Source organism: Terrapene carolina, unplaced genomic scaffold (genome assembly GCF_002925995.2).
Source record: "Terrapene carolina triunguis isolate 2854851 unplaced genomic scaffold, T_m_triunguis-2.0 Scaffold30408, whole genome shotgun sequence".
Lineage (NCBI taxonomy): Eukaryota > Metazoa > Chordata > Testudines > Emydidae > Terrapene > Terrapene triunguis.
The window spans coordinates 1-13,740 of record NW_020694759.1 but is presented as its reverse complement, the minus strand read 5'-3'; the positions used below and the strand labels follow the sequence as shown (position 1 = coordinate 13,740).

At 50.8% G+C, this 13,740-nt stretch overlaps 1 protein-coding gene across 1 annotated transcript in view; it reads right to left on the bottom strand.

The window, feature by feature from the left end:
• Positions 1-11,921, bottom strand: part of LOC112122797 (histone-lysine N-methyltransferase EZH1-like) — a 13,490-nt gene extending 1,569 nt beyond the window's left edge. Inside the window, exons 1-11 of the mRNA XM_026662798.1 lie at positions 11,790-11,921; positions 11,070-11,198; positions 10,626-10,745; positions 7,024-7,144; positions 6,135-6,308; positions 5,271-5,373; positions 3,923-4,086; positions 3,068-3,159; positions 2,241-2,421; positions 1,489-1,685; positions 161-252 (exon numbers count right to left, since the gene is read on the bottom strand). Coding sequence (XP_026518583.1) covers positions 161-252; positions 1,489-1,685; positions 2,241-2,421; positions 3,068-3,159; positions 3,923-4,086; positions 5,271-5,373; positions 6,135-6,308; positions 7,024-7,144; positions 10,626-10,745; positions 11,070-11,198; positions 11,790-11,921 — 1,505 coding nt within the window. The remainder of the gene's footprint in view (positions 1-160; positions 253-1,488; positions 1,686-2,240; positions 2,422-3,067; positions 3,160-3,922; positions 4,087-5,270; positions 5,374-6,134; positions 6,309-7,023; positions 7,145-10,625; positions 10,746-11,069; positions 11,199-11,789) is intronic.
• Positions 11,922-13,740: the final 1,819 nt, after the last annotated feature.

Genomic DNA, 13,740 nt, shown 5'->3' with positions numbered 1-13,740 from the left:
GATGTGGATGCAGGAACACGGGCAGGGTGCGCACGTGGAGATGTGGAGGCAGGAACACGGGCAGGGTGCGCACGTGGAGATGTGGAGGCAGGAACACGGGCAGGGTGCGCACAGGTTCTGGCTGCATGTTAAGAACAAAACAAGCTCGCTGAGCACTTGCCTGTGCTTCCGTTTCTTCTTCTGGGACGGATTCATGAGCTCGCTGGTCGGCAGTTTCATTATAAGGGATTCTTTCACCGCAAACTGGAAGACCTACAAAAGAGTTCAGCTCGTTCAGATCATACCCTGGAGGGCAGGCCAGGCTGCCAGGCCCAGCTCCCACAGGCCAGGCGCCCGGGGGAGATTGCTGTTCGTTTGGAAAGCAAACCCCTCCCTTGGCTGCAGAGCTGGTCCTCTGGGGCCGATCAGAAGCACTAACCCTCGCAGCTCCAGCGTGACGGCAGGGCAGGGACAAGCTGCAGCTGGCTGGGCTGGGGGCTGCAGTGATTTTCACCGTACGGAGCGTGTGCCCGTCGTGCCTAGAGCTGAGCGATGAACGCTCATCCTCGTTCCCACGCTACTTCGCTCTGCCCCTGGTTCCACACGTCGGTGTGAACCCAGCCAAGACGGATGCGTGACAGCGCGCGCACGAGTGGAATCTAGCACAGGGCCTGGGGTCCCTAATTCTTCAGACGGGAGATGGGAAAATCCCCAAAGGGCAACAATAGGGATTCCAGGCTGGGAGAACACACACAGAGTGACTTTGCAGCTGCTAAAGGGCCTCCAAAAAACCCACCCCCAGCTTTCTGCACACAGGCAGGCTGGAGCCTGAGCCGCTGCAGGGAGCCGGCAGGTACTTTTCTACGCACGGCCCTCTGAAAGCCTGGCCTTGCCCAGGAAAGAGAAGAGTCAGGGGAAGCCCTGATCCAGGCCTTGTAAATCCCTTCGAGTTTACTCCGCAGTCAAAGGAAGCGGAGCACACAGGCTGGGCTGAAACCAGAGCCAAGCAGTCAGGGCAGTGGGATGGTGGAGACGGACTGAACAGCGTCAGGACACATTGGTACGAGGCACCAAATCCTCAGCTCTGCAGTGGGTCGGAGGCAGGGGCAGAAGCCAGGGCCCTGTGGTGCTCTCCTTAGGACAAGCAAACTACTCTGCAGCTGCACCACTGCAGGCTCCTCCCTCGAGGCCGTGACTGACACGTCAAACAGGAACGCTGGGTGTGCGGGACGCTACCAGACCGAAGAGGCAGCCGGCATCCTCCGAGGCGGAGCAGAGGGAATATCAGACCATGGCACTCCAAGGAAGCAATTCCTCGGGCACCAGCCACCCCCACAGCCTGAGCAGATAAACGACGCCGTTACCTCACTAGGCCCCTCAAGGCGGGTTTCCGCTGGTCTCTCTGTGGCACAGACAGCAAAGCAAGAGAGAGCACTGCTCCCAAGGCTCCCTCCCCTCCCCTCCCCCCCGCCCCCCCCGGAGCGGCCCCCCCAGGGTGCCAGGCCATACCTGCTTGCAGGTTTTCGTTCCCAGCAGCCTGGCTATCGAGCAGAAGTTGTTGAAGTAGGTGCCGTGGAGCACGCGGAAGAGCGACTCCTCGGCCCCCGTCCACTCGACGGGTTCCTGCGGCGCTTCCATCACAAAGAGCTGGGAGGAGGCAGGGCTGCCCTTCTGCTTGGTGGGGGTCTGGCTTCGGGAGTTGGCCTCTAACAAGACCCAGATGACAGGAAACACAGCAGTCAGGGCAGCCACAAATACAGACTCCCACGCTGGGGAGCCTGGGTCTGCCAGGAGCCAGCCCCTCACTCCCATGGCCCCCTCCTTAGTCCTGCCTCGAACTCCTCCCACCCATGGCAATCTCCCCAGCAGAGCTCCCGCCAGGGCCCAGCACCACCCCCTGCGGGTCTGTCCGTGCAGGGCAGCAGAGAATAACGTGAGCTGCTCCCTGTTCCAGACCAAGCCATGGGCACAGCCGGCAGGGGACCACCCTAGCCCAGAGGAGGCCTGACTTGTAGTGGCCAGGCACACAGAGCCGGGCAGAGGCCTGTGGATCGATCCGTGGACAGAAGAGGACGCTCTGATGAGCCCGTTTGCTCCTGCTCCCCCTGCCTACCGGGCCAAGCCAAGGAGCAGGAGGAGCCAGGCTACCCGTTGCAGCCAGGAAAACCTGCCTTGGCGACTCTCCAGTGCCGGCTCTGCAGCAGCCCAGTGAGATGGAAGGTCGGAGAGTATGGAAATGCAAAGGCCCCGAGGCATCATACCTGAGGAACTCGAGGCCCAGTCGTTGCCTGTGTCTCTGTCGCTGTCTCCCTCCCTCGTCTCAGCGATGGAGGAGGACGAGGGGTTTGAGCTGGAAGCACTGACCACATGGTGCCTACGGCGCCGCCGACCTGAGCATTTGGACCTGGGATTGTGCAGCACTGCAAACTCCTTGGCTCCCTCCTGCAATCAGACAGCGCATGGCACGTGAGAGCCACGCAAGGGAGGCAGAGAGCTCCATTCCACAGGCCCAGGGCTCTGCACTGCAGCAGGGACCCTCAGCTCTACGGGGGGGCACCACAGTCCCTGCAGCCCCCATCGCAGTGAGACTCCTCCTGGTGAGCCTCACACGCTGTGACCTGCCCATCTCCACTGCCTTGTGCTGCCAGCAGCCCCCGGCCTCTCCTGGAGGACAGCTCCCCTGCTCCAGCCAGTGCAGTGTCAGCCAGAGGGTGAGCTCCCAGGGGCAAAGACCACGTCCCCTTGTATGCATGTTCCCCAGCGGGCTGATCTCATCTGCTGCCGAGCCATGTGCTGCTTACCAGGGCCCTGGCTGTGGGGGTTGGGGACTGGTGGCTGGATGTAGGGAACACAACCGGGTTATTTTAAATACAGTTTCCCATGCTGAGCACTGCACGGTCTTGTGGTACCACCCAGCATCGCACGGCCTCACCTGGTTGAGACCAGCCAACGCTCCATGGCTGGAGGTTTGTTCACATGGGTCTCGAGTGAGGACTTGTGCTCACCAACTCCTGTATCTGACCTTGGAAGCCACTGGGACAGTACAAAGGGCCCTGCAGGTAAGGCAGGAGGGATCCCAGAAACCTACCAGCCAGAGGAAACAGTCTGTCCCGCAGGGATCTGGCTCGATCTTGATCTCTCTGTTCTTCCGTTTATAGACATTAGGAGTCGCATGGAAAGCTGAAAAATACAAGCCACCTTCATCATGTTAGCACCAGGCACCTTCCAATAGAGAGGTTCATTTGTCCCCACAGTGGAGGAGGCAGCTGACGGCCCAGCACGCGTGGCGAAAGGTGCTGAAGTGCAAGGCTGACCAGGCACCACGGGCACTGACTGGGAGTCCTACGCTACCAGGGCACTTAGCCACGTCCCCTGGCCACCCCGCGCTCACCAAGGAAGGAAACTTAGATCTGTGATGTTGGGACACCCGAACACCTCCCAATTCCTGGAAAAGAGACTTAACAGGAAGTTTTACTTTTAAACTGACACACACATACCGAAGCATGGTCGTATTCCAGTGTTTAACAACAGAGTCGAGCTGAAGAGACTCCTGTAACTCCGCAGCGACCCCCAGGAATAGAAAGGCAAAGCAATGCTCACAAGGCCTTAGCATGACAAGCTGGAGGAATGGGCCCAGCGACTCGTTACGACAAAGCAGTCAAACGTGGGGACGGGGCAGACCACAGTGAGGTGTCAGCGTAACGTGTGTCAGGTCTGTGCGGTGCAGAACGGGGGGGGCTCACTCAGCAGGACCGAATGCCTTTGTCAATCTGGCTCTCCAGGACTGCAACACTACACAGTGCAGAGCATCAGGAAAAGACAACGGCACCCGCCCAGTATAGTCTGGAGTGGGGGCAGCAGAATCACTGTGTGGGGGCAAGGTAAAGAAAGGGGTGGAAATGGTGGAACCTCCAGGGGAGTTTCCAGCTGAGTCTCAACTTACGATGCAGAAAACAGTCATATTTGAAGCACCGTCTGCAGAAGAGCGTATGGAAAGAGTGCAGGGACTGCTCTCGCTGGACTGACTTTGCACATGGCCCATCAATGTTTGGAGTGCACTGGGGGGGCAGCACGTTCGGATCCGACTGTTCAGTAAGTTCCCTGTACCTGTTTTAAAAGAAACCATGCACGTGTATTTTCCCACACTGCTCTATGTCACTGCAACTAGCCGCTCGGCTCTGCGCGCTGATCGACTCGGTACAACGGGGCCGAGTTCAGGGTGTTGAAACAGTCAGAACTTCCGTTTTCTCCTAGCAAGCTCCCATTAGGCTATTTTCAGTCTGTTCCCCGGAGGTCTTTGTTCAGTGTTTCCCCATCTCCCGTAGAGACCGTTTGTGACAGACATGGCGATTTATTGCAATATCCTGGGAGACCTTATTGCATGAAGTTTATGCATCTTTGGGATCCGCTGTATGAAATGAATGCTTTATGGGCCAGGATTGTACGTAACCTCTCCACGGGGGAGATGTGAGGCCCGGGGGCTCAATGGACTATACTGAACAATGGGCCAGACAAGCATGGACTCTTGCAACAGTGTGAAGTGGTTTTCCTGTGGGAGGTAAATGCAAATTCCCCACCTCTGGTTATGCCAAACCCCAGCCTTTGGAAGCTGCACCGAGGGGTGGGCCATTGTCAGCTGATCACCTGTGACGTGAGGCCAAGCTACATAAAGGAAAGACTGAACTATTCATGGCTGTTCTGGTTCTGAAAATGAGACTGGTAACCCACGGGAAAACCCAGCTGCGAGTTTTGAAGGACTGACACTACCGGAGCCCAAGGCTGGAGTTGGTGTGACCTCTAGTAAGCTTTAGCCTGTGTCTAGGTTCTTTGATTGTTTTTAGCATGTCGTCTTTGTAACGCTTTCACCTTAAGAAGAAATGTGCTTGCTTATAAAGAGTGTGGGAATCTGTAACTGTGGCAATTACGAGGCTCACTGCCCGCGGAGAGAAAGCAAAGCACAGACGCTGGCCTTTTAGGCCGTCTGGCTTGCTGGGGAGGATTTCATAGCACAGGCAGGGAACTGCAGCCTGGGAGAACCCGTCAGGAGGGAGAGAGAGACATGGGTCTCGAGCCAAGAGAGGTGATGGCTGAGGAGCCAGGAGCCTAGCGTAGGTGCCTAGAGGGACCACGGCGGGGGAATGCAGGTGCTGTTTCCCTGAACTCTGACACTGCCCATGGGCAGATTCCGGTCTACTGCACTAGTCAGACCAGCATACTAGTATTTGCTGAAGTATCTTTGTTAAAAACTGGAACTGATTCTGCTAGACAATTTAACCAGGAATGTCTCCTACCGCTCTTTCATGTCTTCCGGGAAGCCGTTCTCAGGAAACATTGAAGAAATAGCACTGAAGATCATGTCATTTGGGAACTGCTTCTTTGCACACTTTTTGTTGCCTACACCAAAATGACAGAAGACTCTTGAGTTAAGCAGGACGCGAAAGCGCCTTTCCCTTTTAGGGGTGGAGTTACTCCAGGGATGCTTTGGATCCCATTTTAAAAGGCAGAGAGATAACCGCACAGTCATCCAACAGAGAATCCTTCCTTAGTCTGCCAGCTAGGATAAGAAACATACCGTTCCAGTGGTGCCCCTTCAGCAACGCCATCAGCGAGACTCAATGATGATTCATAAGGGAAAAATTACGACTTTGTGCTGCAAGGGGACTGAGTGCACGAAAACCCTTCCCCAAATGCCGGAGGGGATTTAGAGAAGCAAGACTCTGCTTGGACTCGGGTTTTACTCTTGGATGTTTCATAACCAGACTAAAATATCAGCAAGAAGATGCGTTAGCTGCGATCGCCAGGACCTTACACACAATACTTTGGAGTCTCTGCAGCTGAGAGAGAGAGATTCTCTGCTACTGGTATCACTCACTCATCACTCAGAGCAGTCCGAGATTAAATCCACCACTAAAGCTTCCTGAGATTACACAGCACACGTGAAAATCCCACTGTTCTCGCTTCCTCCCACTGAAACCCACCCCAAGGAAACACTCCAGCTAGCATCCCAGGGGGAGCAAGGACAGGCCACGGAGCTTTCTAAGTGGCACTTCACTACCTTTATTAGCAATCAACATGATGAGTGTAGGAGGGCACAGTGACTGCTGGGGAGGATGGAGGCCACCAGACACTGTCCCAGCTTCTGCTGCCAAACCCACCTTCCATTGTGGTTCGCTTTCTTTTTCTTGTGACTGGCAGCTCCTCCTTCCCATCCTCCTGTTTACCCTCGGAGTCATTCAGCCCTTCCTCTTCCTCATCCGAGTACTGATTCAGAGCGTCAACAAGCTCCAGAAACACAGCGTCGCTGATAAGGACGGACCCTGTAATCATCTCTAGAACACAGAAATATCAGCTGCTTCGTGGGCGTGCTGCAATCTTCCAGCCTGGGGTTTGGTGGTAAATCAGCCACGGGACAGACTGCTGGTTAGGAACAGCGCTTTCATGACAGGATTTGCCAAGGCAGGGTGTGTCTGGGGAGGTGGGGGAGATGTTGACTGTGCATCACTCTTAGTCACACCTGGCAGCCAACACATGGAGTAACAGAGCCAGCCCCTCTTCCCAGCTGAGTAGTAATTGCTATAGACACAGACACTCACTAATTAAGCCATTTGGGGCATGGGATGGGAGCCAGCTTTTCGGTGTCTCCTACCTCCAGGCAGGGCCTTGTGAGGGGCTAGGCAGCTCGGTGGGAAAACACACAGGCTTTTCACCACTGAAGAACTGATTCAAGTCTTGGCTCAGGTCACAAGTGAAAGGAGTTTGCTGGTCTCACCCTAACTCTTAATGGATATCTGCCCTCGTTATACAAATGGCAGTGAGAGGCCCAGGGCTGGACCTGCCTGAGGTGCCTTGGCAGAGCTGAGGGCAGGGAGACAGGACCAGGCCAGCGGGGGCGCTCTCGCTTTACATGCTCCCTAGTCTAGGAGACCCTCCGCAGCGGCTAGTTATTGCTACTGCTCTTTGCCTCCTCAGCTGTTCAGAAAGCCTGGCCACGCTCCCTGCTTGCAAGCCCTGCCGAACCGCAGAGCACCCCTCTGCCCAGGTTACCTTCCTCGCCGTGAACTTTCCCATCGTAGTTATTAATTAGCTCTTCAATGAAGGTTTCGTCTTCCTCCTTCACCTCATCTCCCATGTAGGGGATATTGCACAGCACAGTCTCATCCTCCACCTGCAAACAGGTCAGGCAGCCAGCGCTCACCGACAGCCAGCCAGAGGGCAGCCTCGCGGCTGCTGCTTCCCGTTCACACACGGTTCTGCAAGGACTCGCCCTTCCCAGACTTCACTGCTACCCTGCACACTGTGAGGCGCTCTGTTCATAACACCCCCCCGCCACAACAGAAGGGTCGTGTCTCCAGGGCCCAGAGGCATTCAGAGACACAGGAGAGAGCCGAGCAGGTATCGGGGGCTCATGAGCGGGGCAGAAGTGGGCTGGCACACAACGAAGAGCACACGGTAACTCATCCCTGTCTGAAGTACAGTGTACACTAGAGGAGCGTGCTCTCCTTACACACAGCGGGGACAAAGGCACTCGGAATACTCCAGGGCTACACTCAGTGTTCTGACAACTGCCGTCACTCCGTTCTGCCACAGCTGCTCCCCACTGGCCTTAGCGAGGTATTGCAGCAGGCAGATCTGTACACTCTTGCAGCAAGCAAACGGCCAGTAGGAAATAGCTCCAGATCGACGTTTGTTTCGTAAATAATTTTAACCAAGAAGCCAAGAAGGTCACAGCATTAATGCTGTGCCAGAAAGTGTATTTTAATCATTCTGTGCCATCCTGTTCTCTCAACAGCAGCACCGTTGGGGGGGGGGGGTGTCAGTCACAAAGGTAGGCGCTGCCTAACTTATTTGTTGAATATTTAATTATTTTAAACTAGGGCTGTCAAGTGATTAAAAAAGTTAATCGCAATTAATCGCACTGTTAAACAATAACAGAATGCCATTTATTTAAATGTTTTGGATGTTTTCTACATTTTCAAATATATTGATTTCCATTACAACACAGAATACAAAGTGTACAATGCTCACTTTATATTTATTTTTTATTACAAATATTTGCACTGTAAAAAAAGAAATAGTATTTTTCAATTCACCTAATACAAGTACTGCAATCTCTCTATCATGAAAGTGCAACTTATGTAGAACCAATGTGAATGAAATTGTTTTTAGTTATCCTGTACCATTGTAACTTCTGTTCACCATTTCATTACACCTGCCATTTTGCCTACATTGTAACTTTCATTACACTTTCCATTTTTCCTACATTGTAACTTCTGTGCCATATTGTAATTCAAACCCCATTTTAAAACGCTTACTCCATTTTGTAAGGGCTTGCTGCAACCTTCATTGTTGCAAACCCTGCTGTAATTTGATTAGTCTAGTTGAGATGTGTGAATGAGGAATGCATGGGTGATAGAATCAACCTCCAGCACCAGCCCGTCCTGATGAGATAAAGTTCAAATACCAACGGCTGAAGAACTAGACAACAGCCCTAACTCAAGCAAGAAGCATCCACCCTAAAAAGAAACAACAGAAGGAAGATCAAAGCCAGGTCCCAGGCTGACAGTCACGCCTGCAATTGACGGGTGATCAAGCACCAAACCCAGAGGCGGCGTGACACAGCGAGACCTAGGAACTTTGAATCCAAACTAAACTCCTATAAAAAAGAAAGGGTGAGATGAGAGACTTTGGGTAACGTTCTGCTATCAACATCAAGGAGCATCGGTGCGCGCCCGACAGAGACCCGGCTCCTCCTCGTGCTCAGCTTTCCTGGCCAGTTAGCTGTCACGAGCTACGATCCCAAGCTGCGAACTCAAACTACAATCAGGACTGGTAACTATCCAGCAGCTGCAGAACATTTTGGTGTGTGTGTGTGTGTGTGTGTGAGTGTATGTGTATAAGCATTGAGGTATTTGCTAATAGTTACAGATTAATAATAAATGTGGCATCTTTGTCTTGACCCCTAAAACGATCCTGTATAAGTTTGTGGAACAACACTTACAAATGTAGAATTATGTTAAAAAAAAAGGATTTAAAAATAAAACAATGTAAAACTTTAGAGCCTACAAGTCCATTCAGTCCTATTTCTTGTTCAGCCAATCGCTCAGACATACAAGTTTGTTTACATCTGCAGGAGATAATGCTGCCCGCTTCTTGTTTACAATGTCACCTGAAAGTGAGAATAGGTGTTCACATGGCACTGTTGTAGCCGGTGTTGCAAGATATTTACGTGCCAGATGCGCTAAAGATTCATAGGTCTCTTCATGCTTCAACCATCATTCCAGAGGACATGCGTCTCTGCTGATGACAGGTTCTGCTCGATAACAATCCAAAGGAGAGCGGACCAATGCATGTTCATTTTCATCATCTGAGTCAGATGCCACCAGCATTTTCTTTTTTGATGGTTCGGGTTCTGTAATTCCTGCATCGAAGTGTTGCTCTTTTAAGACTTCTAAAAGCATGCTCCACACCTCATCCCTCTCAGATTTTGGAAGGCACTTCAGATTCTTAAACCTTGAGTCGAGTGCTGTAGCTATCTTTAGAAATCTCACATTGGTACCATCTCTGTGTTTTGTCAAATCTGCAGTGAAAGTGTTCTTAAAACGAACATGTGCTGGGTCATCATCCGAGACTGCTATAATATGAAATATATGGCAGAATGCAGGTAAAACAGAACAGGAGACATACAGTTCTTCCACAAGGAGTTCAGTCACAAATTTAATTGACACATTTTTTTAACGAGCATCATCAGCATGGAAGCATGTCCTCTGGAATGATGGCTGAAGCATGAAGGGGCATACGAATGTTTAGCGCATCTGGCCCGTAAATACCTTGCAATTCAGGCTACAACAGTGCCAAGCAAACGCCTGTTCTGACTTTCAGGTGACATTGTAAATAAGAAGCAGGCAGCATTATCTCCCATAAATGTAAACAAACTTGTTTGTCTGAGCGATTGGCTGAAGTAGGACCAAGTGGACTTGTAGGCTCTAAAGTTTTACATTGTTTTCGTTTTGAGTGCAGTTATGGAACCAAAAAAAAAATCTACATTTGTAAGTTACAGTTTCACAATAAAGAGATCGCACAGTACTTGTATAAGGTGGACTGAAAAATACTATTTCTTTTGTTTATCATTTTTACAGTGCAAATATTTGTAATAAAAAATAATAATATTAAGTGATCGCTGTACACTTTGTAATAGAAATTAATATTCGAAAATGTAGAAAAATATTTAATAAATTTAAATTGATATTCTATTGTTTAATAGTGCGATTAATCACAGTTAACTCACGCGATTAACTCAAAAAAATTAATTGCGATTTAAAAAAATTAATTGTGATTAATCAACAGCCCTATTTTAAACAGAAACAATTCCACAGTTTAAAAGAAATCAGCCACTAAATCCAGGCAGTAAATCCTGCAAAGGCAGCAGTCAGACTTGGCCAGCCCTCGGGATGTCAGGGGATCTGGCGAGCCAGCTCGGCTATTCGGGGATACAGCATCACACGAGACGAAAACGTTCCCTTCCAACGTCTCGGGAGCAGCGGGAGACTCAAAGGGAGCAGCTGAGGAAAGTATCTGCAACCTCAAACATGTAGGGATGACGCATTAATCGTCTCAAAAGTCTCACACCACAACGCGCTCTCACATACCATGAAATTCTGCTGAAGAGGGGACCAGGAATACATAATAGGCACCAACGCTACTGTGTTTAGGGACCTCATGAAGATGGTCTGGTTCGGGAATCCAGGGAAATTGCTCTCGACGGTACACTGGAAAACAAGCAAACAGGGACAGTAAGGAAAGGGCAGCTCAGACCCAGCGACTGCAGGACAGAAACACACTTTGATCCCGTCCCACATTTACAGCTACTGATCTGCTGAGCTTTCCAGTCACTCACAGTCTTCCCTGGACATTAGCCCCAGGGTTTTCTTTTTGCCCCCATTTCTGCAGCCTGGGGGGAGTACAAGACACAGTAAGAGACTGACACGCAGAGAGCGGAGAAAGGTACAGCCCTCTTCAGCCTCCCCTGCAAAGCCCTGGGCTGTACTCGGCTCGTGTGGCTGCCCTGCCACTTCCACCTCCTTTTCCTGTACCTGCTTCAGGAAGGGGTGCCCACTGCCACGCTTCATTAGCGGGACTGGCTGAACTCGAAGCTGCTTCCAGTCGTCATTCAGAATTTGAGTTTTTTCTTGAACCTTTGCAAAATTGGCCACAAACAGAGCCTGAAATTAGAAAGAGAAGTGCTTACAATCCTCAAAGCAAGTTTAGACTTAGATTGCTGAAATCCCTGCTGGGAATGTGTGACACACAGCAGGCTGTAGAGTCAACACAACTGCCACTTTCAGCAAAGGCAAGGAAGGATATTATTCCCATTTTACAGACACGGAACTGAGCTTCAGAGGGACTAAGTGACTTGCCCAAGGTCATACAGAAAGTCTGTGGCAGAGCAGGGACCTGAACCTAGGCTCTCCAGTCCCAGGCTAGTGCCCTGATCACCAGATCACTCTGTCACAAGGAACACCAAAGAAAGATTCTCTACGTCCCACACAGACACTGATCACGGCCTAGTCTAACAGCAGAATGTGAACAATTAAAAAAACTCCACAGATTATAAAGGCTGAAGGGTCCATTCCCATGGCTCTTCTCTGAACCCTCTCCAATTTTTAAACATACTTCATGAATTACAGACACCAGAACTGGACACAGTGTTCCAGCAGCCATCACAACAGTGCCAAATACATGTAATCTCCCTACTCCTACTTGATAGTCCCCTGCTTATACATACGAGGACTGGCCCCAGAAAATACGTCTACCTTCGCTCCCATGTTTGCCTGAAACCTCTTGAGTTGCCGAAGACGCATATATTCAGACTTGACTTTCCTTTTCCAGTAAATAATGCACTTAGACGTTGGAGGAGGTGGGATTTCCATTTTCCTGAAAAACATAACAGAAAGGTAGCACCCAAACGACAGAGTGCTTCTTCGCAAACACAAGGGGTTTCCTAACAAAAACGGTGATCACCAAGTTTATCAGGCAAAAAAAGTAACTGCATGCGCAGGCCACATTGGTTCTGTTTGTTTAGGGAATAATTATGGTGCAAACCGTACCTAGGAGAGGCACAGAAAGTTCTTAGAGCCAAGAGGGCACTGGGTGCTCAGGACAGAGCATTCATTGGCAGGGGTCTCACCTATCTGTGCCCCTAGCAGGGCTGCTCCCAACAGCATGAGCCTGGGTGATCTCCTGTTTGACTAAATATTCTGAGCAGCTCCTCTGCTCCATTTGCCCCGGGCAGCAACAGACTGAAGGCAAAGGTGACACTGGCTTCATTATACACAGACTGGAATCACAGCTTGTGCGTCCAAGGTGACCCTCTTAGGTCGGCGGGGATCTTTCCCCCACTAGCATATTCCTCACAGCACAGAGCAGGCCACAAGTCTTTGCTTCTCCTCCTCAGGAGTGCACAGCAAAGGGTTATTTATTAAAGATGCCAAACATTCTCTGAGGCAGCAAAAAATCAAAACTAAGAGCCAATCGCACACACCAAGAGGCGGCTCCGGGGCTGTCCCCAGGGACTGCAGGGTTACAAAACATACTTCTGCAGGGTTAAACCTCCTTAAAGTTCACCCAGTGCCAACCACACACATTTTCTCCAGACCTAGTCTTAGGGGTGGGAGACACGATCACAACATGCATGTGACAATGGAAGAAGAGGTGTGTGTCTGTGTCTCTCTCTATATAACACACACACAATGCAGCAACACTATACGAGGCTCTGATCTCACGCAAACTATAGGTGCAAGCCTGATTGTCCCAGGGAGTCAGGTTAGCCTTTGCAGGGAGTTACAGTCCATTCCGGTTCATCATTTAACCCTTCTGTTTGCATTATTGTTTTTCCAGTTCACCCAAGAGCCTGGAGACATAGGTAGGGATCTGATCCCCTCACTTCCAAGCAGACCGGATCCCGCTGTAACAGTATGGAAGTCTTTGGACAATTAGGATTCTGAGACAAACAAGTAAGTTTTCAGGATTATACTTTTGTTTTCCTTTCATCTGCTGGGATTTAACTGTCTGATTCCCCTTGGGGTACAGTTTCAAAGTTATAGTTCCCCAGCATTCAAACATCTCTTTTACAAGAGCTACTGCTATTCAAACCTAAGAAACCAGACCCCCTCAGAAGCACCCTGGGCAGCTTTCCCTACTGCCTGGAATAAGCCTCCTGTGGGTGATGGGGTTAAAATAAACTACACGGCACAAACCACAGAGTTAGGCTGAGAAAAACATGTTCAAAGGGGCATTTAACTGTAATTAAGAGTCAGCAGCAGCGTCAGCCACAAGCACAGTGGGGTGTTATGTGCGTCTGTGACAGAGGGGAGCATCATTCGGCTTCAGCCCACGTTCTAGCCCCAGTAAGTCAGGGAGCGAAGGAACAATGTCAAAAGCAGAACAAACACCTATTGCTCAGACACACGTTTTAGTTACAGATTGCAAATAAAGGAAATACGACCTGTGATGGTGCCGCCCCGTTAGCTGGAGGCAAAATGATGGCACGCAGCAATCTGACCCCCAGCTCACCAACTCCCCAATACCCTTGCAATTGCAGACACCCCCTATTCCAGCACCCCACTACCCCAAGCCTCCCATCCCAGACATCCTTAAACAAACCCCACAGATGAACCCCAAACCAATCCACTCCACATACTCCCCATACCCCAGCCAGACCTGCCTGTCCCAGTGCTCCCCACAGCCAGAGGCCCCCCAACCCCC